The sequence below is a fragment of the Balaenoptera borealis genome (assembly GCF_965194805.1).
Source record: "Balaenoptera borealis genome assembly, chromosome: 17".
NCBI classification, from domain to species: Eukaryota; Metazoa; Chordata; class Mammalia; order Artiodactyla; family Balaenopteridae; genus Balaenoptera; species Balaenoptera borealis.
In genome coordinates, this window is record NC_138876.1 from 8,281,338 (window position 1) to 8,308,509 (window position 27,172).

The 27,172-nt window shown below is 50.1% G+C and overlaps 2 protein-coding genes across 8 annotated transcripts in view; one reads left to right on the forward strand and one right to left on the reverse strand.

The window, feature by feature from the left end:
• SLA (Src like adaptor) overlaps positions 1 to 7,291 on the forward strand; it is a 142,417-nt gene extending 135,126 nt beyond the window's left edge. For all 7 annotated transcript variants that reach the window (XM_082363795.1, XM_082363792.1, XM_082363794.1 and 4 more), the window contains one exon: positions 113 to 7,291. In XM_082363795.1, coding sequence (XP_082219921.1) covers positions 113 to 326 — 214 coding nt within the window. In that variant the 3' untranslated portion in view covers positions 327 to 7,291. The remainder of the gene's footprint in view (positions 1 to 112) is intronic.
• The window catches only part of TG (thyroglobulin), a 247,226-nt gene that overhangs the window by 91,403 nt on the left and 128,651 nt on the right, over positions 1 to 27,172 (reverse strand). Inside the window, exons 37-41 of the mRNA XM_082363748.1 lie at positions 25,018 to 25,182; positions 20,870 to 21,089; positions 19,188 to 19,281; positions 16,480 to 16,639; positions 8,030 to 8,232 (exon numbers count right to left, since the gene is read on the reverse strand). Of these exons, the coding sequence (XP_082219874.1) occupies positions 8,030 to 8,232; positions 16,480 to 16,639; positions 19,188 to 19,281; positions 20,870 to 21,089; positions 25,018 to 25,182 (842 nt within the window). The remainder of the gene's footprint in view (positions 1 to 8,029; positions 8,233 to 16,479; positions 16,640 to 19,187; positions 19,282 to 20,869; positions 21,090 to 25,017; positions 25,183 to 27,172) is intronic.

A 27,172-nucleotide genomic window follows, 5' to 3' on the forward strand; every position in this document is an offset into this window, starting at 1 on the left:
TATTAACCAGGCTCTTCATTTGTTTTTCTTCCTTTTCTCATTCTTTTGTCCTCCATCTCACTATGTCCCTCTCTTTTGCCCCTTTCTCTGTCCACGTGCTGCCCACTCGCAGACGGCAAGATGACCCGGAGGGGGCTGAGAACCCACTCAGTGTGGACGAGTCCCTTTTCAGCTACGGCCTTCGGGAAAGCATCGCCTCCTACCTGTCCCTGACCGGGGATGACAGCACCTCCTTCGATCGAAAGAAGAAAAGCGTCTCTTTGATGTACAGTGGAAGCAAAAGAAAGAGCTCTTTCTTCTCGTCGACGCCATACTTTGAAGACTAGCCCGAGAACAGACCCCGTGGTGTTTGCCCAAAATAACAGAGGTTCAAACTGTCACCTGGGATCTTGCAGAGAGGCACGGTTTCCTGGTCCCTGGGGAACCCCACATCTTCCAGAAGCCAAGAGAAGCCACATGGAGAATTGAACTCTCATCTTCTCTATCTGCGTCATGACAAAGGGAACCCCTCTGGCATCTGATCAGACACATTGCAAAATGTGGACTCCTGGCATCTTCGGGCGAGGGTTCAGGAGAGCCCTGCGTGTGTGCATGTGCACGCCGCATCTGTGGGAAAGACAAAGACGCTCTCTCACAGGAACGTGCCCAACCAAGGACCGCTCTCCAACACGCCACCCAGGTGGGCTCACTCTGAGGTCACTGAAGAAAACTTCTGAATGAGAAAAGCCTGAGAAGAAGATGAGCCAGAAACTGTGGCCTGGCAGAAAGTCTGGGTTTGCAAATTGATCTCCTGCATTGAACTTTTGTAATCGATCTGCAAAGAGACCTCTGGGATACATCTCCCTCTCTTTTTAAGGGAGTTCAGTGACACTAAATGCTAACCTTCCTTACGCGCCCTGAATGGGGAGATCCTGGGCTACTCGTTCCAAAGGTACGTGTGCAGAAGTCAGATGGCCTCCCTACTTCTGCTGAGACCACGAGTGATGGGAGAGGGGGTGGCTGCTGATGGGGGAAGCACGAGGGCAGGCCTGGCCCCGCGCAAGATTTCATGAGGTCTCCAACCACGGCTTCACAGCACAGAAAGAGCTGCTCTGGGATGCTGAGATTCTTGTCTATATTAATGCGTCAATTACTCATTCATGATAGTGACTGCCAGAAGCGGCACTGTGTTAAGTTCTGTGTAAGGTGTCAGGTCAAAAATATGTATACGTGTGTGTGTGTGTGTGTGTGTGTGTGTGTGTGTGTGTGTATAGAGAGAGAGAGAAAGAGAGAGAGAGAGAGGCCCCAGCAGTGTAGACAGGGAGAAAAGTGTATAAACAAATATTGTGAAAGGGGGCTGTAAAGGAGAAATCAGCTCACAGCTTTGGGTGGGAGTGGGGTCAGGTAAGGGTGACCCAGGAGCTCATGTTTCAGCTGGATCTTTAAACAGTGGAAGGGTTGGTTGGACTGGATAAGTGAGAATGGTTGGATTTTTTGAAAAAAGGAAACTGATAAGTTCTAAAGGAATAATGCATCCAATTTCTTATTCTAAAAAAAGTCCGGCAGCCACGTGAATAAAAATGCTCAGCTCCAGGAAAGATGGGAATTGGAGTGGCTTAATTCTGTCAAACATAATTTTAAGAGATGAGAGAGAAAACATAGCAAAGTTCTAGAGCAGGAGAAGCCTTTATCTCCAGATCCTGTTAGGAAGGGGGCTGCAGATGTCGCCATGACCCATTTTCCCAGTTGCAAAGGGATTCGGGGGAGGAGGGGCGCTGCCAACAGGAAAGGTTTGTCTGTCCAGTATATATACATTCTGTCCATCTGAGATCACTGCGCTGGTGGTGTGTGCACACGCGCTTACATGATTTTCTGTATCATCAGATTCCAGTGTGTTTATCCAAGAAGACACTTGTGGTTTCCTCAACATTCCCCAAAGGCTGTTTCTATAGAGCCAGCCAATGTATGGGAAAGGAATGTAACTCTGGGGACACCGACTTGCGCCATAAGGCAGGGTGACCTGGTGAACTCCTGTGTGTACAGCGTCTTCTGTATTGTTTTCTGTTGTGACTGACGTGGTTGGAACATTTGGGGAGTAGGCGGAGGAATTTCTAAGTGGGAAGCATTACACTTTGCTAAATCACGTATGTATTCCTGATTAAAATAAACCTAATAAATATTTAATTCTTGGAAAGTGGGGAGAGCTTTCTGGGTGAGGCCGGTGGGTGGTTCGTTCAGAAGCTCTGTGGGTTTCGAATTTTCAAAAAAACTTGCAGCTGGAGAGAGAGGAGACCAGGGAACACAAGACGAACCTGCACTGGTTAGTATCTTGGTTTCTCCTTGAGGTGCAGCCTTAAGAAACCAGGGTTTTATGACTTTTGAGGGTGTCTCATCCAACTTGAAGGTGGATGTCCAGGGATCGAGGGAGAGAACAATTTCTTAGCAATTGTTACGAAAAGTTTGTCTCACCTAGACACCCCTGCAAATTACTTTTGATACCTCTGCTATTTGTTCTTCCAAGAATTTCTTTCTACAAATACTATTTTTGGACACCTATTAAATACCAGACACTGTCTTGGGTGCTGGGGCCATCGCAGTGAAAACCAGAGGAGGTCCCTGCAGGGCGGAGTGGGGAGATGTGCCCTTCCTTCCCCATGTCAGCAGGGCTGGCTCTCCTCTCCTTCGTCCCCTCCCCACAGTCTGCAATTCCTGGCAGCCCGGGCTCAGCCCTGCAGATGACAGCAAGGCCCTGGGATGACAGAGAAACGCCTAGAAGGAAGCCGGCCCCTGAGAGATCACGAGATACCTGTACTCCACACTTGGGGAAACATTATGGGAAAGAGGAAAAAAAAGAAACACATTTGTTATTTAAGCTACTTTTGTGATGGGTCTCCTTGTTAGAGCAGGTGAGTATTTGCTCCAAAGCACACAGAAATAAACCCGCCATGATTTGCAGATAATGAGATAACTTCATAGAAAAATCCAATGGAACCAACAGATAAAATATTAGAGGCGGTAAGAAAGCTCGCCAAATGCGGAACCAACTTTTCCCCCTACACCCGTATTTACCAACTGGAAAGTAAAATAGAAAACACGAAACCATTTACATACTGTCTCGCCTCAAAATAACTTTGCAAAACTTTTATGGAGAAAAGTTCAAAACTCTATGAGAAGATGTAAGGAGACAAAAATACTATATTCCTGGTTATGGGGTTAAACTGATCCATGGATATAAGAACTAACATCCTAAAAACACAGATATTTTTCTGAAATGATTTGAAAAATTACATGAAACTACAATCCAATTCCCATCAGGAATATTTTTAAAAATCCGTGAATTATTCTACAATATATATGGAAGCATCAAAGCCTGTGAATAGCTAGGCCAGTTTTGATTAAGGGAAGCAATGGGGCAAGTGCTCCCACTGGGAGGTCTGTATGAAAACGCGAAAAATCGGTGCTCTGGGCCCAAACCAGCATCCCCCGCTCTCCACCACTGCTGGTTTAATGGACTCAGCATGGTCTCAGGTGCCCTCTTTGAACCAGGAGCTGAGCTAAGTGTTAAGGCCGTACTAAGAGCTACTAAGAGCATAAATCACGTACCCAATCAAGCACCGAGTCACAGTAGAAATGGAATAAGATGTGTTAGAAAAAATAACAAGCATGGACCACAAGCCGGAATTCCTAAAAATTGCTAAGTAGAAGTCTCTTCACCACGGTGAGATGCTTTCTGTTTTAGAGCTGGAGAAAGGCTTAGAGGCCCCATTCTGCTGAGCCCTGAAGGGTGGAGTGGTTTTCCAGGTGGAAAACAGGACGTGCTGACCACAGAAGAGCCTGGAAAGATCTAGAGGAAGGCATAGCATTTTCTAGGAATGGTGGCAGAGCTGGTGAGCCTGGATTGTAGGGCTCATGTGGGAAAGGAGGCCGGAAAATTTAGCTTGAGGCCAGTTTCTGAGGCCTGGAGTTCACTCGGAGGAATGCAGAATTGCGGCAATGTCAAAGGAAAGCAATGGAAAGTTCTTCTGCGTCCTGAGAATCATAGCACAGAGGACATGACCTCCTCTGCCTTCTCTTAAAACTGGCCAAGGGGTCAGCGCCACAGAATTCAGGCTTGCAATATGGCTCCCCTCTTCCTTTTTCAACCTGGCCCCCAGGGCACGTGAAACACTCAGGACCTGCTTTTGCTTGGAGTTGCCTTCGCTTGGCCTGCGACATGGGGGAGCTCGGGTTCCTTGAGTTCCCACGGTGTGCAGGGCACTTTACAAACCCTATATCGCGACTGTGTGAGCCCGTGGGAGACAGAATTAATCACACCTATTTTATCCATGAAGAAGGCAGTGGTAAAGTGTCTCACCCAAGGCCAGCATCTTAATGCAGGCTTGTCGGATCCTAGGCCTGCACTCTTCCTCTGACACATTGAGACCCCGAATGAGTCACAGGCTCTTGGAGAAGGAGCCTCACAGTGTAAAAGAACACAGGATTTGGCTTCAGGTTCCAACCCCTAATGCAGCTCCTTCTTTACTGTGTGTTCTTTAGCGGGTCACTAAACATCTCTGAGCCTTGGCTTTCTTTTGTCTAGATTAGAAATAAAATAAATGTCCCTGGCAAATTAATGTGAGGAATCTATGAGGTAATAATATATTGGAAGTGATTTATGGTCCCAAACATGCTAAACAAATAAATATAAGTTATTAATTATCACAGGAGTCTGTTTCATCCAAATTTCAACAGTTCTGGTCCCCAGATTTGTAGAAAGACTGAAGATTTTATCCAAGAATATAGCACCAACTCACATTCATTCCCCCAAACATCTGTTGGTAGAGAGCACATTGAAGAACTGCTAATATCTTGAAGTATTTTAATTCTCTCATTCCCAAATAATTTCACATGCATCCCCAAAACTGCAGGGAGCAGTTGTAAAAGCTGCCTCTAAATGACTAAAACAGATGGAGGGATTATTTTTAAATACACTACCATTTGTTAAAACAGATTAGTTTTCGAAATTCCCTAAACATCTAAACCCTCCAGAACTTTCAAAAGGAAAATTCTGCCTTCTGGGCCCACTGGAAGGAATTTTTGGTGTCCTCTGGGTCCCACTGAGTGTCTGGCTTCTGAGCAGGCCCTGGGGGAATCAACGCAGCCCTTCAGGATCAACTCAAAGTCAGGAAGGTCTGCTTTCAATACCAGGAACTGAAAGATGTTTGTGCTCAGGCCTCCTGCCACTCAGATGCACCAAGCATGAAGGGACAGATTGAAGAAAACCTGAAGCAAAGGACGAGAAACACAAGAAAGGGGTGGGAAGGCGAGAAGTGGACTAGCCTGTGGGTCCCTTGACACCCCCCCTCCCAGGCTCATGAGCTCCTTTACCGCCAGGATGTTAATCACAGAGCATCGACCCTAAGACAGCAGTGCTGGGTGCCCCGGGCTCTGTGGAGAGCCAGGCATCCCCGGCTGTCCTGGAGGTGACAGTCTTGTAAGAGAGACACACACGGCAGTAGGAGTAATTATGTACCGGTGGGGAAGCAGGAGAGATGCCGTACGAGATTTACAGATGGCATCAGCCATAGGAAGAGGGTCTGGTTCGAGGCTGGAAAGTCTGGAAGGAGCCCCTGAAAGACGAGTAGGGCGGGCAAAGAGGAAGATGGGAGAAAAGGAATCCACACACAGGGAACTACCAGTAAGAGGAAGGATAGTGCAGGGACCCTTCAAGGAGTACTAGCAGGCTCCCGTGGCTGAAGGGGAGAGACGAAGTGGCAGGAGGCCCAGCTCCCTGTCAGGGACAGAGACGATGCTGATCCCGCCTCAGCTGTGCCCAAACAGTGACCCTTCTCCACCCTCCGTACGATCACAGCGTTGGATCCTGGGAAGGCTGGAGAGAGCTGGATGTGGTTTGATGGCCTCAGAATCGCCAGCAGGTCCATGGCACTGGCCTCAGTGGTTCTCCTTCGTACCTTCCTTTGTGTCACTTAGTAGTCTCCTCATTGCTTTCTCCTCCTCCAGCACTGCCCCTCTTACACGCATCCTCCGCCGAGCCCTAAGAGAAGTCTTCCTGAAGGCGAGTCTAAGCAAGTTTCCCACCTGCCTAAAACCCTTTGATGGCACGAGAGTGTTCATAGCAGCACTATTTCCAGTAGCCAAAAGGGGGAAGCAACCCAAACATCAATCAATAGATGAATGGATACGCAGAACGTGGTGTACACATACAATGGAATATCATTCAGCCCTAAAAAGGAATGAAATTCCGACGCATGCTACAACGTGGATGAAGCTTGAGGACACTATGCTAAGTGAAATAAGCCAGTTACAAAAGGACAGATCTTACAGGATTCCACTAACATGAGGTAAATTCATATTAGAGTGGGCAAATTCACAGACACAGAAAGTAGAATGGCGGTTGCCAGGGGCTGGGAGGAAAGGAGAAAGGGGAGTTAGTGTTTAATAGGTACAGAGTCTCTGTTTAGGATGATGAAAAAGTGCTGGTGACAACTCATGCTGACGGTTGCACAACACTGGAACGTACTCAATGCCAGTGAATTGTACACTTAGTACTGGTTAAAACGGGAAACCGAACCAGCAAACACACAAAGGAGGGTGAAGGCGCCCATGCGCTCAGGATGACCCGAGGCGTTTAGCGCAGCCTGGCTGCTCTCTGCCTCCACACCGCTGTCCACGCACACCCGCTCCTCCAGCAGCACGGCACGACGGGCAGATCCCAGCGAAGAGCCCAACTTTCCCTTGGCGCCAGGACTCCGGTTACGTGCCTACACAGCCTTCAACATCAGCTGGCGCAGTCTCTCTCCCAGGAGGCATTCTGGGACATTCCCTCTCTCCCCTGAGTTTGGTTGGGAGCTTCTCTCTGAGCTGCTCTAAGATGCTCTTTTAAATATCTGCTTTAAGTGTTTGTCACCTCTTTCTCCAGTAAACTACAAGCTCCTGAGAACTAGGACATGTATTATTTAGCATGGCATTTCCAAAAATGAGCATAGTACCTGGCACCAGTTGGACATTCAATAAAATTAGAAGCTAATCAGTGACACAATAGCCATCAGAGCATATGCTGTGGTCAATAGGTTGTTTCCTCCATCATAATTATTCCATCACTATCAACATTATCATGTCATCATCATCATCATCATCACCATCATCACCATCATCACCATCACCACCATCACCACCATCATCATCATCACCACCATCATCATCATCATCATCACCACCATCATCATCATCACCATCATCATCATCACCACCATCATCATCATCATCACCATCATCATCACCATCACCATCATCATCATCATCACCACCACCATCATCATCATCACCATCATCATCATCACCACCACCACCATCATCATCATCATCATCATCATCATCATCATCACCACCATCATCATCACCATCACCATCACCATCATCATCACCATCATCATCATCACCATCATCATCATCACCACCACCATCATCATCATCATCATCACCATCATCATCATCACCACCATCATCATCATCACCATCATCATCATCACCACCATCATCATCATCATCACCATCATCATCATCACCATCACCATCACCATCATCATCATCATCATCACCATCATCATCATCATCACCATCATCATCATCACCATCACCATCACTATCATCATCATCATCACTCAGCAGGTACTTCAGACCGTCCAGTGGAATCCTGAGTGTTATGTTCTATGCTTTGCCTTCATTCACCAGTCAGCAACAAAGGTGGCCAAACCTTTGTTGCTCTGTGACAGATCCAGCTGCCCGCCACTCCTTTAATTGCTATTAAACCCTAATGAGGCACTCCCAGGAAATAGAAACTCTTCCCCGTCTAGAATTATTAACATTTTAGATATGAATGGACAGCAGTCAGGGGAGCCCTGCAGCATCCTGGCTCACGTGAACATGGAAAGATGGCCATGGGCAGGACACCCACTCAGAACAAAGGATAGAGCAAGTCCAAGCAATTGAAGCCAACGGGGGCAAGGAGGGACCACCTTCAGCAAGACTGAAGGCAGAGCAGGCGACTCACCATCAGCACGGCTCTCCGGAAGAGTCTGGAGTCTGCGGCCCTGGTGGTTAGAAGGTGGATGCTGGCCACGTCGGCTCCGCCACGGTCTGCTGCCAGTGTCACGCGCCGAGGGTCCCCACCAAACGCTCCGATGTGGGTCTGCACCCAGGTCAGAGCCGCCGCCTGGTCCAGCAGCCCCCAGTTGCCGCTCAACTCGCTGGACCCTTCAGAAAGAGGAAAGCCTTCAGCACTCCGCGATTCTGCAACCTGGGATGTAACCATCCTCGTGCTGTGTAAGCCAGGCACGAGGTGCCGGTGGGGGGCCTGGGCTCCCGTCCACATAGGTCTGGACTGTGGTCTCCCAATATAGTGGGGCAGTGGGAAGCGCCTGGGCTCCGGAACGAGGCCCATCCGGCCCGGATTCTCGCTTCAGCCTTTGCCAGCTAGGAGACCGCAGACATGTCCCTCCACCTCTGTGGGCCACGGCCGCCCCATCGTAGAGGGCGGCTTCTCAGATGAGAGGCAGTGCATGTTCAGACCCCAGGCTTGGCGCATCCGACGAGAAGGAGCTGAACTTCTGGCCCCCCATCTCCCCCCACTGCCCGTGACTCTCCGTGTCTCCTCCCCACCGATGATGGCCAGGCCCGGCTGAGTCTCTCGGTCCCACCTCTTCCCGCTACCTTCCATGACCTTCGCAGCAGCGGCAGAGCTGCGATTCAAGTTTCTTACATTGTTTGTTTGTTGTTGATTGTCATTTGATCCTGTTGCTTGTTTCCAAAGCACACACCTTTTGACTACAGTCATGTATATGACCACATATGCAGCACTAAGTTGAGTCCATCTCTCTTATTTTCATAGAATTCAGTAAATATGTATCAAAAGCTCAGCATGTTTTTTTAAATCGAATGATTCAGACACAAAAAAACACATAGCCAAAACACGCTCTCCTCCTCGGCATTTGGGACACTCCCTGCCAGGCCCCTCTGGCCACCCTCTGAATTCAACAGCTTCTTCTTATCAGTCTACACCACTTACTACCCTGAAACACCAGGCCTGTGCTGGTTTGAGCCGAGGCTCATGCCCTTCGTCTCTGGCTTCTTTCCAGGAAACCCCAGCAGAAGCCGTGGCTCCAACCCCTGCCTACATGCCGGTGACTCTCGGGACTGTGTCCGCAGCCCAGGGCACTCTCCCAGGCCTGGGTCCCTCGAGTTCCCCCAGGAGGCCGTCTCACGGGCACCTCAAGTCCATTCAGCCCCAAAGGGAACTGATTCTGAGTCTCCTGAGTGCTCCCACCGGTGGCCTCGGCAGAGTTTCTTACCTTCTCCTTCAAGCGCAGCACCGCCCACCCTGCTCCTGCACGACCTCGTGGGGGTCTCCCCTGACTCCTCCTTCGGCCGCGTCCCCCTCCTCCCCAGCTGCTGCGGGCTCTCCCGCCACTGATCACCAGCCCCTTCCCTCCACGCTTCTCCTTGGCCTCCTGTATCCACACATTCCTCCCGACAGTGAATTCTCCATGGCGCATCCAGAGTGGTCTTCTAAACCTAGAATCTTGATTATCTCTCTCTCTGACACACACACACACCCTGCCCCATCTTATGTAAAATCTCCCCTCTCATCCCATGGTCCTTAGGACACCATTTCAGTTCTTCTAGCACATTCAAAGCCCCCCGGGACCGGGTCATCCATCTCTCAGGCCACATCTCCCTTTGTCTCCCCCCTGTCCTGTGCTGTAACGACCCAGGCTTCCCATCAGATGCTCAAACACACCAGCCCCGCCCTCCCCCACGCCTGTGCTTGTACATGTGATTTCCTCCACCCAGAGCTGCCCCCTCTCCCCTTGACCTTCTCTAACTCCCTCCTCTGGCCCAGTCATCTTCCAAGTCTTAGCTACACCATCAACTCACAGGCAGCCCTCAGGGGAAGTGAGCGGCCCCTTTCAAAGTATTTGTCACCACTGGCTTCCCTGCTAGACTCTACCCTCCATGAAAACCAGAAGCACAGAGTAGGTCCTTATGAAATGTTAGGTAAATGAAATGACTACAGTTATTATGAACACAATTCAACATCAAGTGAAAAACTATCAGAAAGAACCCATATTCCCAAATAGAAAAATAGAAAGACCTTGCATCCGATTCCCCAAGCTGGTGTTCACAAAGCTGACGAGAACACCAGCTCAGTGGACATAATGGTACGAATTACTCTTCCAGCTGGGGAGACACTCAGAATTTCTTCAAATGCATTTCATGTTCTGGGTTTAGTGAAGCCATTGGCACCATCCTCTCTGCGGACTTTTCTGGATTACATGCACATTCCATTGGTTAGGATGAGTGCTTTTGTTTCCAAGCTCTGAGGGAGGGCAGGAAAGCCAGGCACCAGCTGTACAAGACCCAGTCTGGGAAGTGACGCCCACGGCCTGCATTTCTAGTGACAACAGGAAGGGACGCCACTGTCCCTGACTCTCACGCCCCATGTACCAGCTTCCCACTTACAATGCTGACATTCTGGGGTCTACAGAGCCCTAGGATGTCAGAGATGAGGGTGCATTCAGGAGGCAAGTCTGAACTAGGCTTCACCTCATGCCAGGCGCTGTGCTGGATAGCGCAGAGAGCAAGATAGGCAAGATCCTGGCCCTCGAAGCAGACACCCTCCGGGACGTACACACAAAGCAGCCAGCTAGCTGCTCTGAGATGGTCTAGTTCAACCCTTTCCTTCCCTGGTGGAACCTGAGACTCGAGAGGGAAAGAGTTTGTTTAGGTGCAAGAAGCAAATTTGAAATCAAGTTGGCACTTAAATCCAATGCACACTCAGAGCTCTTTGTCCTAACATTCAATCCAATTCGACAAACGTTTGTCAAAAAAATCTATGGTGTGCAAGGCACTGTGTTATTTTCATTAAAAAATTTAAGTACTCTATTTATGGAACTTTCTCTGCTCGGAAGCCTTCATAACTCCCTCATTCCTGCCGCATCAAGTCTAACTCCTTCCTGGCTTTTCAGCTCCCCCTAAGATTGACTTCAGCCCATCTGAGCAGTCTGGGTCCCCTTCACTTTCTAACACCGGCCCTCGTCCAGCCATCGGGGTCTGCTCATTACCCGTGTTCATCGCCCTGCAGTCTGGCCTTGGTTGAGCCCCATTCTCTTTATCCTCCGGTACTCCGTCTCACCTGGCTCAGCCCCGCCACAAACACATAGCGCGCAGTGCTGCTGGGGGTGTGAAACTGGACAGGGCTGCTCTCTGCTGGCCAGGTGTGTACAGTCCAGGAGGGAGACGGGTGTGAGTGGAAGATGTCTGGACAGTGTGACGGCGCTCCTCTCCATCTGCCTCACGCCGCCCTGATCGGCACCCCCAGCTCCGCGCTCCCACCTCTCTGGTCAGAACACACCAGCAAACATTCGATAGTTCGCTCACTGTCTAACCGGCTCTTGCTAGCTCGTGTGATTTCTTCATCTGTCCCTCTAAAGCTCCTTAGCTGGGCTCACAGTGGGTTCTCCCCCAGCTCTTGTTGATGGCCATCGATAAAAGGCATCATGCTGTGTGGGCTTAGCAGGCAGGTTATGGACCCAGACCAGCCGGGCACAGGCCCCACTCCAACACCTACTAGCTGTGCCGGGCCCCGTACAAGTTACTTAATGTGACTTGACTTTCCCCATCTGTAAAATGGAATAATAATAGTACCAACCTCAATAGGGTGTTATGATGATTGAATTTGTTAATATTCATAAAAGGAACAGAACAGTGCAATGCCTGGCATAAAGCACTCTGGAATTTGTTTGGTTTTTCTTAAGTAAAATGGAACAGGTTTAGGTGCCAGCATTATCTCACAGGTGCCCTTTGCACGGTCTGCCTTGTCTTTAGTAGCAGAAACCACACCTGTGATGGGGGCAGGACTCTGTGCCTGTTTTTCTGGTTAGGATGGGGAGCAGACCCCCTCGGAGGGGAGGCTCCAAGTGCCCCAGGGATGACGGGGTGGTGGGTGTGTTACGTGTCTGGCCTTCGGTCTGTCTCCCTGGCCAAAGCCCACTTCCTCTACTCCCACACCCTGCAGAGGGCCCGCGAGCCATGGCCGACCCACTCCTCTGACCCTGCACGCCACTGGCCCGGGTTGCCCTTGCGGCATTGTTTTGCCAGAGAGAGAAGGATAATCACTGTGCCCACGCCCCTGGGGTCTGTCCCACCGGCAGGGCCCAGGCTGGGAGAGGGCCTCCCTGGCCCGTCACCAACCTCCTCACTTCCTTCCCAATTGCTCTTCATCAGGAATCGTGCTCCTTTTAAGTACTGTTGGGTTTCTCGCAGAGAACACGAGTTTGTCTAGTCGGCCGCAGGCCTGGCATGAGCTGCTGTTTTCAGGTCTCTCCCATCCCTTTCTTAATGTGCCTCTGAGTCTGGAGCTCTTGGGGGATTATCTTCACTCTGGGCTACAACAGCAGATGCTGCACACATTTATCACATGAGATAATGTACATGAAGCAGCGACTTGGCCGAACTCAGTAAATGCCAGCGGCTGCAGTTGCTGGTGGCCAGATGCAGGGCCGGGACACGGCTGCAGCAGAGCCCTGGCTTGGAGAGGCCCTGCCAGGGAAAGGAAAGGGGCATTAGCCCTCGGGAGCCCCTGCAAGGTGCCAGCAAGGTTCCCGGTGTTTGCCTTCACATGCTTGATCTCCTGAGAGACGGGCAGCCTGGCGTGGGATGGGACACTGAGGGAGGGACCGGGAGGGACCCGCCCAGAGCCCCTGAGCCCCATGGAGCGAGGAGCCGCTCCTGGACCTTGCTCTTCTCGGGTGCAAATCCTGTGCACCGTGCAGGACACCAGCCTGGGGCTGGCACTTGAAGTCGCCCAGCTCTTTCCGGACCTGTCCTGAACCGCAGTTTCCAACTATTTAAAACGGAAAGGAGGAGGGATGAATATGTGGAGCGCAGGGAAGTCTCAGGGCGGGCGGTGAAACTATTCTGTATGACTGGTGGACACGCATCATGGTATGTTTGTCAAAACCCACAGAATGTACAGCACAGAGAGTGAGCCGTGCTGTAGAGTATGGACTTTAGTCAATACCAACATACCGCTATGGGCTCACGGAGTGTAACAAATGTGTGGCACCCGTGCGGGATGTTAACAACAGGGGAAACTGAGGCAGGGGAGGACGCAGCGTATGGGAACTCTGTAATTTATGCTCAAATTATTCTGTACACTTAAAATCATCTAAATAATGAAATCTATTACATATATGTATTTTTTTTCTTTTCTTTTTTTTTTTTTGGCCGTGCCACTCATCTTGTGGGATCTTAGTTCCCCAACTAGGGATTGAACCCGCGCCCTCGGCAGTGAAAGCACCAAGTCTTAACCACTGGACCGCCAAGGAATTCCCTACATTTTTTGTTTAATGGGAAAGGGATGATGTATTTGTGTTGGAAGTTTACTGGGGGCTTAGCTGCATCGCACACCTGCCCTTTTCTCCCTCTGCTGTGAGAGCTCACCTTCTCCGCCTGGAACCTTGCCGTGGGACGCTCAGTGTCTGGCGGGAGGTGGTTGCCTGCAGCCAGGAAGCCTGTGTGTGTGTCCTAGCGCTGCTGCCCCTCCGCCCACCCGCCCCTGGCTGCCACTCTCTGGGTCTCGGTTACTTGATTGACTGATGGCTCCCCTAGGGGCTGAACTGCAAGGAGCTCCAGGTAAGAGATGCTAAAGCTCTGGAATGGGGGAAATAGCAGGAGGTCTCCAGAATAAAGCAAAGAAAAGCTGCCTGAGGCTAAATGAATTAAAACACTGACCCTCTCTGTACACAGAAGAATGAGGAATCTGTAGGGCATTTCTAAACATCAAGGGACAGTAAGCTATTTTTTAAAATGATACCTATTCTCAATCTTTAACATTAACTTCTAAGTATTGTTCTTTCTTCTTTCTTCCTCTGTATCCCCTGTCTCCTACATTTATTTTTTTTAAATTAATTTTTATTGGAGTATAGTTGCTTTACAATATCACGTTAGTTACTGCTGTACAGCAAAGTGCATCAGTTATACGTATATATATATCCCCACTTCTTAAAAAATAGCCTACCCTTACATGAATTATATATCATAGTGCTTATATAATATATATGTCATATATGTTATATAAGCACTATATATAAAGCATGAGAAAAAAGCAAACACATTAACCTACCACCCAGCTTAAGAAATAGAACAAACAGCACAAATTCTTGAGAGGACTCTTACACAGACAACACATGTAAACAGGAAAGCAAACACCATGGAATCTCCTGGAACCCCAGTTTTAAATGTGCAACTTTAAGGGGAAGCAATTCTCTCTGAGGAGTTTTCTTTTCTTTGGAGAGGAGAGGGAGTGGCACAGATAACTTTTCCAGACGTGTCAACTTTAGATAGCTGGGTTTTTTTTCAGTTTTAAAAGAGATTATATTTGTGAAAACAACTAAGTTAACATTTTTCTCCTTTCCCTATTTCCTTGAACACTCAAATTATATGTTAAAGATATTTTAAAACTGTCCTGAATTAAAAGCGATTGTGAAAGTTGCAAAAAAAACAAAAACAACAACAACAAAAACGAAAACATCGAGGGAGCAAGCTACCATTATTTCTTCTTAGTGTTTCATCCACGGGATTTAACGCCCAGTGTGACATTAAATTTAACTCACGGCTGCGGGGCATAAAGTCCCTTAAACTCTCTGAGCCTCGCCGTTTCCTCTGTGACATGACCGCACAGGGCTGACCTCGCGGAGGTGCCTGGAGACTGAAATGACGTCACCCAGGAAAGATGTCTGGTAGAGATGGGCGCTGGGTGAGGGTAACTCTCCTCTCTTGCTGACAGCTTTGCTTTAAGCACAAGGAACAGGCAGTGTTGCAAGTCAGGAGTAAGAAGGTGTGGGTGTTCTGGAAGAGTTCCAACCCCGGACTCTGCCTCGCCGGCAGCAGAAATGAGTTTCCCTTCCCGGAAGCCCACAGAATTCTCCATAAGATCACAGCCCATGAAATCATAATCCCCGCCCCCTCACGGAGGGATGGCATATGGAAATTCGCTCTCTTCTGTCTGGAAACGCTCTGAGCCAGAGTCAGCCGTGTCTGTGAAAAGCTCCACCTGAGCGGGTCCCACAGGCTGGGTTCTGAGTTTCACCATCTCTTTAGAGAAAGGAGCTCCTGATTTAACAGATCGTCAGTCGTGTGTTTGAAAAGAGGAAAGAAAACCCGGGCAGGGCGTTCAGTGCTCCAGCAGCTGCCCCTGCACCCCTGAAGGAAAGTCTGGAATCTGTTCATCATCCACAGTCCCCTCATTGGCACCTGGTCACATGTTGCCTTAACTTGTTGCCTGTTTCATGTTTGTTGTGCAGACGAAGAATCTTCTTTATGACACTCAAGGCCTCCTGCCACGTGGTCCATCCAGCCCTCATTTCCCAGCACTGCCTGGCTTCTGCTCACGCAGGACGCCTGCCCCACTCGGCCACATTCTAGAGGAGTCCGTCATTCCCGCCAGGGTACCTCCCACCCACCCAGCCATACTCAGCAGGCAGGACATTCCAGGTCTTAAATGAGATCCCAGGAGAGCAGAGATGCTGCTAGGTGCCTGTCCTTGAGGACTCGTAAAGCCCATCACAGCCTCTAAAGCCCCTTCACATGTCACATATCACTTGAGCCTCACAGTGACTTTGGAAGTTGGGTAAAATTATTCCCATTTTACAGAGGAGAAAACTGAGACTTGGAGAAAGGAAGCGTTTTATCCAAGGTCACACAGACAACCCTTGGCTCTTCAGATTCCCAGACCAGTGTGTCTGCCTTCTGCCATGTCTGCCTGTCAAACAACTGCCCTACCACTGGGGGTTTGGGGGCGGGGGGGTGGGGAGATGGAGGAAAAGACGTGGGTAGATGACACTGGGATTGGTCCAAGCCTCAATTCTGCCTGTGGGCTGGTGGGGAAGGTGGAGGGCATAACCAGAGTGATAAAGGCATCTGTGACTGGATAGATAGGGGACAGGCCGGATGTTCACAAGTGACGCTGGAATTCAAGGGGAATCAGAAATCACTGTCTATGCAGCCCTCACTCCAGTAAATGGCTCCCTGAGGGCCCAAGAGCTCTAATCCACGCCTTAGAGTCTCCAGGGCAGGTCGACCCTGGTGGTGAATCCTGGCTCTGCTCTCTCCTGACCACGTGAGCTTGAGCAAGGGTCTAGCCCTCTGGCGTCTCGGTACACACACGTGCACGCACAGATATATCACAAGATAAAACGTGTACTTGGAACAGCTTCAGACACATGATAAGTGTAATCAGTAGTAACTGTGACTCTCATCTATGGGCACCAGCATGGCTGGAGGGTCTCGTGAATGCACTGGTCATACCACTCCCTGCTCAGGGGGCTGGAGGAGGGCTGCGGGCCGGGAAGGGATGGGGCTTTGGGAAGAAAGGACTAAACGCACACAAAGAACACACCCGGCTCAGGAGGTCAGCGGTCCCCACCAACGCCAGCAACTCACCGGAACTCAGGAAGCCAAAGACGCCCACTCGGTAGCTGGCAGTGACCACGATGAGGTTGCCAACAGCAGCCAAGAAGGAGCCGTCCACGGCCGGCTGGCCCCCGCTGGCCCTGCCCTCTGCGGCGTTGTGGAAGAACACCAGCACAGACATGCTGGGGGCCTGTAGGGATTGGAGAAATGTGGGAGCTCCAGGCGGCCACTCTCACCCCACCAGAGCTCGGTGAGGGCGCCTTCCCCATGCAGGTGCCCGACTGTGAGGCGACGCACGACTCTTCCTTCACCTCTGCCCTGTAGGCATATTTAGTCTCAGTTAGGGGCTGAACTGTGTGCCCCCCAAATTCACATCTTGAAGCCCTAACCCTGGCTGCCTCAGAATGTGACTGTGTTTGGAGACAAGTCCTGTAACAAGATGGCCCTAATCCAATAGGACTGGCGTCCTCATACAGAGAAGAAATTTAGACACAGATGCACACAGAGGAGAGGCCTGTGGAGACACAGGGGGGAGAAGATGACCATCTACAAGCCAAGGAGAGTGGCCTCAGAAGGAAACAAACCTGTAGACATTTTGATTTTGGACTTCTGGCTTTCAAAATCATGAGAAAATACACTTCTGTGGTTTCAGCCCCCCAGTCTGTGGTACTTTGATAGAGCAGACTGAGCAAAGGAGCAAAACCCATCTCCCGGATGAGGACCCTGAGCGCCATAAAAAGTGAAGACACGTTGCCCACGCTGCCAAGTGGGCCGGGGACCTGTCTCATGCAGCCACGTGGTCTCCCAGCAGCCCAGCTCCTGGCCCACGTTTATTCTGGAAGACGGTTCTGTGTCCTCCTTGGGGAGTCCTTGAGTTTGGTCACCGTGCCTGGAACCCCATCTTGTTAACACAGAGCACCTTTGTTAAGCCCGACTGAGCGCCAGGCACCACGCTGACTATCTGCGTGTGTCATCTATTCAGTCCTCAAACAGCTCCGTGAGGCTGGCGTGTTGTCGTTACTCCCATTTTACCGATGAGGAAGCAGAGGCCTGCTGACGTTAAAGCGCCTGCCTCAGATCACATGGCTACGAGTAGCAGAGCTGGTGTCTGAACCCAGGTTGACCCCAGGTTGACCCCTTCCTATCAGAATAGTGGGTTCCGTCTAGGGGATCTGACAGCTCGCCCCAGGCCAAGGTGAATGCAAGGCCCCACGCGGCTCTCGCTCACTCAGGCCCTGAAGCCCTGGGCTGTGACTTCTCTACTCCATGTGCCCTGGGCTCCGACACCAACAGCAAACACTGACCAAGGGCCTGCCCGGGTGGGTGCCGTGCTAAGTGTGCTCACCTAGAACGTCTGATTAGAGCTTCCGCCTCACAAGGTAGACGACTCTAAGCACCCCCATTCTACAGGTGTGAAAACAGAGGCTCAGAGCGGTGAAGTGGCTTCTTGAAACGTCTACAGAGAGGAAGGGACCGAGCAGAATTCTGACCCCAGCCCCCCTCCCTCCCTCTGGGACACTCCTTCTCGTAGGTGTCACCACTTGGTGGGCTTGTTGATTCTTCCAATAGGAGGCCTTTTAAATGCCATAGAAAAAGGCCAGCTCAGGTGGCCTTGGTTTCATTTGCTGTGGGCCACCAGAGAGGTCAGGGACAGGCCCTGTATCCCCCTCTTCAAAGTACCCTGAGTTATTTTTATTGAGTAGCACACGAGCAAGAGAGAATACTTCCATTCACGCAGCCCAGGAGAGCCTGCACATTTAGGCGCCCTTGTTCCAAAGCTTACTCAGGTCAGCTTGCTGTGACCAAACCTCCAAAGTACATCGCCTCTCACTGCTGGTAAAGTAGGGGACCAGGAAGCGGTGGCACAGTCACACGTACCATGGGATCTGTCAGTACAGGGTTGGCGTCACCAGAAACTCACGTTTCCTAAGGCTCATCAGTTCTGTTTTCTCTCATGAGCTCTGACCCTTCCCCCAAAACAGGAAACTCAAACACTCAACATCAGGATCATAGCTGCTACTTAGGCAGATACAGCCTTCAAAACAGGGCCTCACCAAAGGCAGGGTCACCTCCCAAACCTCACCCTCTAGAACTGCCTCGAATGAGAGACCACATGGAAAGAAATACCCCCTAGGGGGGTCTCTCCAAGGGTCTCTCCAAGAAGAGCCACTGGTTTCCTCATTTGCGGATTAGTTTGATCCAGCTCCACACTTCCCTAGCCCATGGCCTTCCAGGGGGCCCTGCGTCACCAGCTGGTCCTCACCCGTCCTCCTCCGCACCCCTGCTCAGGCGGGCCCTCCTGATCACCACCTCACTCCTCCTGTCTCTCCGTCTCCTCCCCTGCTGTGTTTTTCTTCACAACCATATCAATACCACAGTTGTCCAATATATTTATCTGCTTCTCTGTTTATTTCTGCTCCTGCCACTGAAATGTAAGCCCCCCCAAGGGTGGCCGCCTGGCTTTGTTCATAGCTGCCTCCCACTGAGACGGCCCCTCCTGTGACTGGCGCTTTATGGATACTTCTTAGGGGACCGGAGCAGGAGAGCCGTGCACGTGCTCCCGTGCGGGAGATCAGGTGAGGCCGTGGGGGACCCGGGCTTGCTCTCAGCCACTCAGGCCTCAGGAAGCCAAGAACCCACCAGGAGAGCGCAGCGCGGACCGTGCTGGCCGCTCTGGGGCTGGGGATTTCTAATGGGGCGGTTTTCAGGGCAAACATAGCAAGGGCTGCAGCACTCACCACGTTCTGAGGGACAAACACATTGAGATACAGGCAGTCCTCGCTGACCCCGGGGGACGAAGGCGTCCTGACGCCTGGTTGCCAGCAACTGGCCCTGCGGGTACAGACAGAAGGCATGACTTGCAGGGAAAAAAACCAAAGGGACAAGTCCCAGCCCCCTTCCCATCAGCGGCGGCAGAGCCAACTGCCCCATTCCAAAAGCCCGGCGGCCCGCCAGCAATCAGGCAGCTTCAGGAAATGGTTAATGGGATTGGTGAGTAAACGGTGGAAACAGCAGCATGCCATCCCTCTCTCTACCACGGGCCTGAGGAACATCCTACAGGGACAAAGGGCTGGCCCAGAAAGAAGGATGCCCGGATAAAGAGGAAAATGTGTGTCACCTGCAACCTGGGCCCTTCCTGGCTCCAAGTGAGCAGACCTGCTGGGATAAGGTGTCCCAGCCTGCTTTCTACATCAGTACAGGGTCCAAGTGTGCCAGTTGGAACATCTCTTGGCATAAGAGCTGAGACTGCATCTGGGACACATCTAATGGAGGCACGATGGTTACCCGCCCAGGCCTTGTTAGCACTGGGCTCTGATGAACCTAGCTCTCCAACTACTCTCCACTCAAAAGCCTCAACCACCTCATCTGTCCAATGGGTGTATCCTAACACGCTAAAGTGTTCTAATTAGTCCATATTTGTTTCCCTGGTTGCCCAAGGGTGGAGACTTATTCATGACTTTCTGCATCTTTCTGCCACTGTCCTGGTTTAAGTCTTCATTGTTGCTTTGCCTGGAGCAGTCCAGAGCCCCCAGCTCGTCCCTCTATCTGTCCCTGGGCCTGCAGACCTGACCGGCAGCCAGCCATGGGAGCGATGGACCGGGAGAATGCGGCTGCCTTGAGACAGAGCTACGGACCCCTGTGGGAAGGGGAAAGGCCGTGGGGATGGGAGAGGGCGACATGGGTGCTCTTTCCACAGGCGCTCTGAACACGCTTTAATTAGAAAAATCACAAGATCGTATCCAATCTGTCAACTCTTTACAGTGGTATATGCATGGGAGGGAATGGGCAAAATTGAAAGCAGTTGATGAGGAAGGAAAATAAGATATTCCATTTTTTCCCCTTTTTTGAAAATTCCTTTTAATATTGTTCCTGTTGGGGGAATCAAAGTCCTTTTAAATTATTTTTTCACTAGCTCATGTGTTTTTCCTTCTCTGCTTACTTCTCAGCCCCACTGAAGTCAGGAGTGGCCGGGAGGCTGAGTCCTGGTCACCGCCACACCGGGGCACGTGATGAATGCACGCCCCACCTGCAGCTGTGGCCCATGGAACCCTCCCCTGCAGACTCTTCCACAGCCTCTCTTTCCTGGATGCAAAGTCAAGGAAGGCCCCTAGAAGGAACCTTAGAAGGTTTGCGCTGAAGAAGGCACATCAGCCTGGGTGCCCGCATTACTGCACGGAGCAAAGCCCACCTGCCCCTCCATCACCAAAGGGATTGTGCGGGACCAAGACAATGTTAAGTCACCGACAGGTGGGAGTTCATGTGTCAAAGCACTCAACACCATCGTAACAAATATAACCCCTGCTCCACGCGTGGCTCAAATTCGAATGCACTGGTCTGTTATCAAGTCTCATCTTGAAGGCTTAGAATGAGAGAGGGCTTCCCTGGGCATCCCCCAAAATGTACTCCACTCCACCCTTACCGTGGCTTGGTGGCATCCCAGGACCCTGTCCAGTTCAAGGGCTCCGGGGCCCGGAAGCGGCTTCCTGCCAGGGGCGGGGTGGCATACGGAACTCCCAGGAACTGGTCCACTTGCTTCCATGAAGTGCCCACCTGGATGGCCTGGGACCTGCCCAGCAGCCGGCCGTGGGTGGTGATGGTCACAGAAGGTGCAGATGTCCCGAAGCCGAGCAGAGGGATGTCTGGGAGGGGGGAGGGAGAGAAAGCAGCTGGTGCTCTATTCACAGGTATTCCGAATGTACTTTAAGAAACGAATCTAAAAGCCCAAACACTGCTTTCTGCATTAAAAAAAAAAAATGTTAGTTATTCATTCAGGCCCCAATAGCTTAAGTCTAGTCATGCTAGTGTTAAATGTGGAAAAAAAAAAAAAAAGAAAAGAAACCCAGCAAAGACACCTGATCTTCCCCGGGCACTGAGCAATCCCTCCCCCAGATGCGCCATCTCAAGTTCTTCCCAGAGATAACCCAGGCCCACAGCCCCTGACTCAGCACCCTGGGGCCAGATGTTACCACAATTCAGAATTATTTGGATTTTAAAAAGAACAGAGGGGCACAGAACGTGCAAGGTTCAGTCCTCCATGGGGGTGTGGAGTGGAGACCCATCAACAGACACACCAGTTACTTCTGGGATGAAATGTATAGGTTATTCCTACTAAGAGGGATGAACACATAATATCATTTCTTCGGTCACTTCAGGTCAGATATTGCCACCAAACGAGTTTGCCACAAACTTACAAAAAATTGTTTTTTTCTGACTTTTAGAGCGTTTGGATTTCAGAATTGCAGCTAAGGCACTGCAGAGCTGGTACTTGTATTTCACTGGGGAGGAAATAGGTTTAGAGTCTGGGGGTGGGCAGCTGTCAGGACTTCAAAGTGATGTAGGATTCAAAGCTATACTTTTCTGAACCCCAACTCTGACCACAGGGTCAGAGGTCCACAAAGGGTCAAGGCCAGGCCTCGGCCCAGGTGTGCAGTGGCCATCCCCCTTTGCTCACGTCCGGATCCCAGCTGGTCTACGAGTTCACGCCGGTGCTGCCGGCCACCCTGCGCTGTGCTCCACAGGCCTTCCGTCCCCCCCCCTGCAGTGCTCATCTCCAGACACTCATCAGCCTTTCTTCAGCCCTGTCTTATCTCCTCCACTATATTTCTCACATTCACTCATTGGTTCAGTAAACTTCTGTTGGGCCCCGGCTCAGTGCCAGATGCCATTTTCAGGGACTTAAGACAGGCATGTGCCTGGTTCCCCACAGGCCTTAGGGCCTTGCACGGAGGAAACCAACACTGGTGAAGAGATTCTGTGTGTGTGTGTGTGTGTCTGTGTGTGTGTGTGTCTGTGTGTGTGTCAAGCGGGGGGTCTCTCATTATTTCCAACATGTGTGTTTGGTTTGCTCTGCTTCTCTGTGGGCCGATGGAGAGAGAAAGCTTTGCAGCTTTGTCTGCAGCTCTGTCTATTTAAAATACACATATAGGATGACCAAACGTGAGCCTGGGAGAGGAGGCAGAGAGACAGACAAACAGGAGGAAGTCTATCCATTCCTCAAAGCTTGGTACCATGCAGTGGTTCAATTAGAGGTGGTTTTGACCCCAGGAAACATTTGACAATGTCTGGAGACGTTTTTCGTTGTCATAAGGGTTGGCGAGGGATACTAGCTACTGGTATCTCATACGGTAGAGGCCAGAGAAGCTGCTAAACACCCTGCAATAGAGAAGATCGGTCCCCACAATGAGCTTTCTGGTCCCAGATGTCAGTGGTGCCGGGGCCGAGACTCCCTGGCGTGATGTGCACTCATGACTTCCAGGCCACTGAGGGTCAATGTGGTGAGGAGGAAACGATGGATGGTCTGAGGAGTCCAGCAGGTCTGTGTTTTGTGTTATGGACCAGCTCCTTTAGAAAACCTCTATAATTCTTCTCATCCTCAATTTTCCCATCTGCAAAATAGGAACAGTAGCAGTCCCTACAATGCAAAGATGTTAGGAATAAATAACACAATGCCTGTAATGTCCCAAGCCCAGTACCTGGCAAATGACAGGAGATCAACACATGAATGAGTGAATGGGAAAGAGGGAGGAAGGGAGGGAGGGAGGGAGGGAGGAAGGAAGGAAGGAAGGAAGGAAGGAAGGAAGGAAGGAAGGAAACTGAGTGAAAACTTCTCTGTTGCATAAACACTGGCATGTGAGTTAGAACTCAAAATGGAAACTCAGGATGGAAAGAAACAGTTGCCGATTTGTAATCTGGCCTTGATCACAAATCATGACTGCTCTCACTCCCACAGTTCTTTCCTTCTCACAAGATTTCCTGTTTCAATTGCAAATCACAGGCTCTCAGGCCAGCATTCAGGACTGTGGGCGCTAAAGTAGCAAACCATCTGAGGTCAGCTCTGCAGGAAACAGCCACATTTCACCAATGTGGCAGCATCTGAAGCAGGGAGTGAAGACAGAAAATGTAAAAGCTAAAGAATTTCGAGGGAAGGCAAGCTTGCTTTCCCACAGACGGTGGTATTTAAGCCTCCCTCCAGAGGCTGCCCAGTGAATCCCAGACTGAAAGAGATCCAACATGGGGAAAATGTTTGATGTGCATTTCTCCCTTTGGAATCTTTTGCAGAAATGTGGATTCTTTTCAGAATACCCACATATTTAGGCCCTGTGACTCTCTGGATTAAGAAAGTTATCTGTAGCTCTACATATACATTAGGTGCAAACAAATAACATCTATGTAGATAAATGTGGGCGTGCATCTTCTGCTGGAAAGTGAGCATTTCACATTGAATTTGAGACACACAGAATTAAGTGAGAAGCAGTCGGATTTGTTTTACAGAACTCAGACCTCAAACTGAAGGCATTTCTCAGCAGGACTACCGTGCAGATTAGCTACACTATGGGTGAAATCTATCTAACTCGACTGAATGATATAAACGTCCTGAGAGAAGACAAGCCTTGAGATTAAGGGCCCAAGACCTCAGTTTATGGGAATCAAAGCACTCCCAGCCCTGGGGACCCTCTCCAGATCTAAAGGCTGAGGTGGAGGAGGGGGCAGAGGAGACATCACTGGATCCAGACAGGCCTGAAGGACCGTTAATGCTCAAGGACAGGGTGGGCCCAAATCCCACTGCTACCTGGTTTTGTAAATAAAGTTTTATTGGCACACAGCCATGCCTGTGGATTGTTATTGTCTGTGGCCGCTTTCCTGCTACAACAGCAGAGTTGAGTAGCTGTAACAGAGATTTGTGGCTGTAAAGCCTAAAATATTTATTATCTGGCCCTTTACAGAAAGAGTTTGCTGACATCTGCTCTTGAAGATAAGATGGCAGACATGGCCAGCATTTCTAAAAAATTATTCATTTCATCCCATAAGCATGTATAATGGGGCCCTCAGGCCCTCGATTCCCATGTTTCCTGTTCCACAGCTCTTATTAGGTCACTTAGGGATGCATTTATATGCTGCTCTCTCCTTGCTTGCTTCACCCCTGTATCCCCAGCACCTAACACAAGGGCTGACACATAATAGCACGTTACTGAATGTTTCTAAACTAAACCGAGCTGGAAGCAGCTGCTCTCTCCGGGCACTGTGGTGTGGTCTTCAGGCGATGCGGTTTTGTGGGAGAGGACTGCCTCTAGAGATAGGAGATCTGGTTCCAAGTCCCCGTTCTGTCATCGCTAGCTGTGTGAAATCAGAGAAGTAACTTAACTTCCCTGGACCAGAGTCTCCTGATCTCTAAGACGGGGATAAAACCCTTATCTTGCCACCTCACAGGATAGTGTGAGTATCAAATGGGATAAGGCATGTGAAACAACTTTCTAAATTCTAAAATAGTAGTTAAAAAGTGGCCTATTTAATTATTTTACTCAGAAATGCAAAGGCCAAAATGGCTTCTATAACTCAAAGGAAGTAATGAGTAAAGGCGGTGCAGAGAAGTTCTAGGTCAGAAGCAGGGTTTTTCACCTTCCTTCAGTCCATCCCATGTGAGTGCCACAGAGCCTAGGATGACTTTGACCGACTTTCCCTTAAGAACCTCAAAAGCCACTGCCCATGAGTCACCAGGTGCTTGGACAGTCGCTCCCAGCCACACCCAGGCCCTCAGGAATGGCTGCAAAGACACAGGCCAGCACTCACTTGGCTTCTGGTAGATGTGGGTGGCCTCTTCACGGAGCAGAAGTTGGCAGTTTGGGGCCTGCAAGCTGTGCGTGCAGCTCTGGGTATCAGCATAGAACATGCACCTCACAGCGCCAGGTTGGGCTTGCAGAGTGGTGACAACGCAGGCTTGGTGATGGGAGCATTCTGCAGAGGAGGAGATGAGTGGGGCTTGGGCCTGAGAGATCACCTCAGTCATGTATCCAATCATGCATCCACGAATCCATCCATCCATCCATCCATCCATCCATCCTACCATCCAATCATGCATCCACAAATCCATCCATCCATCCATCCATCCTACCATCCAATCATGCATCCATGAATCCATCCATCCATCTATCCTACCATCCAATCATGCATCCATGAATCCATCCATCCATCCATCCATCTATCCTACCATCCAATCATGCATCCATGAATCCATCCATCCATCCATCCATCTATCCTACCAACCAATCATGCATCCATGAATCCATCCATCCATCCATCCATCTATCCTACCATCCAATCATGCATCCATGAATCCATCCATCCATCCATCCATCTATCCTACCATCCAATCATGCATCCATGAATCCATCCATCCATCCATCCATCTATCCTACCATCCAATCATGCGTCCATGAATCCATCCATCCATCCATCCTACCATCCAATCATGCATCCATGAATCCATCCATCCATCCATCCATCTATCCTACCAACCAATCATGCATCCATGAATCCATCCATCCATCCATCCATCTATCCTACCATCCAATCATGCATCCATGAATCCATCCATCCATCCATCCATCTATCCTACCAACCAATCATGCATCCATGAATCCATCCATCCATCCATCCATCCATCCATCCATCCTACCATCCAATCATGCGTCCATGAATCCATCCATCCATCCATCCATCTATCCTACCATCCAATCATGCATCCATGAATCCATCCATCCATCCATCCATCCATCTATCCTACCAACCAATCATGCATCCATGAATCCATCCATCCATCCATCCATCTATCCTACCAACCAATCATGCATCCATGAATCCATCCATCCATCCATCCATCCATCTATCCTACCATCCAATCATGCGTCCATGAATCCATGCATGCATCCATCCATCTATCCTACCATCCAATCATGCATCCATGAATCCATCCATCCATCCATCCATCTATCCTACCAACCAATCATGCATCCATGAATCCATCCATCCATCCATCCATCCATCCATCCATCCTACCATCCAATCATGCGTCCATGAATCCATCCATCCATCCATCCATCTATCCTACCAACCAATCATGCATCCATGAATCCATCCATCCATCCATCCATCTATCCTACCAACCAATCATGCATCCATGAATCCATCCATCCATCCATCCATCCATCTATCCTACCATCCAATCATGCGTCCATGAATCCATGCATGCATCCATCCATCTATCCTACCATCCAATCATGCGTCCATGAATCCATCCATCCATCCATCCATCCATCTATCCTACCATCCAATCATGCGTCCATGAATCCATGCATGCATCCTTCCATCTATCCAAGCATCATCCATCTATCCATTCATGCAATTTTACATCCATAAATCTGTGTATCATCCACCCACCCACCCTTCCATTCATCCCAAGATAACCTGGGATGCCCAGCAGGAAATAATTAACCCGGGAGAGAGGACCCTGGGTGGGCTCTCTGCTGCAGTCTCCTCATCCTCCTTCAGGGTCAGCCCGAAGTCAAAGTTTCCAAGGGGACAAGCCAGCCAGCCATCCTTCCATCCAATCATGCCTCATGAATCTGTACGTTCGCCCATGCATCATCCATTCATCCATCCAATTACGCATGCGTGCATCCATCTATACAAACACTCACTTCTTCATTTAAACACCAGGCACAGTGCTAGGGGCTGGGAAGAAAACAGTGGTGGTGGAGGACCCAACCCTCCCATCAATCTATTTTCCACACAGCAGTCCGGATATTGGTTGTTTATTTATTCACAAATGTGCTCTTGTCATTCTCCGATTGAAGTCATACCAGACAAGGCTCTTCACGCTCCAGCCCGTGCCTTCCTCTTCAGCCTCATCTCCCTCTGCCTCCCCCACCCCATCACACCCACCACC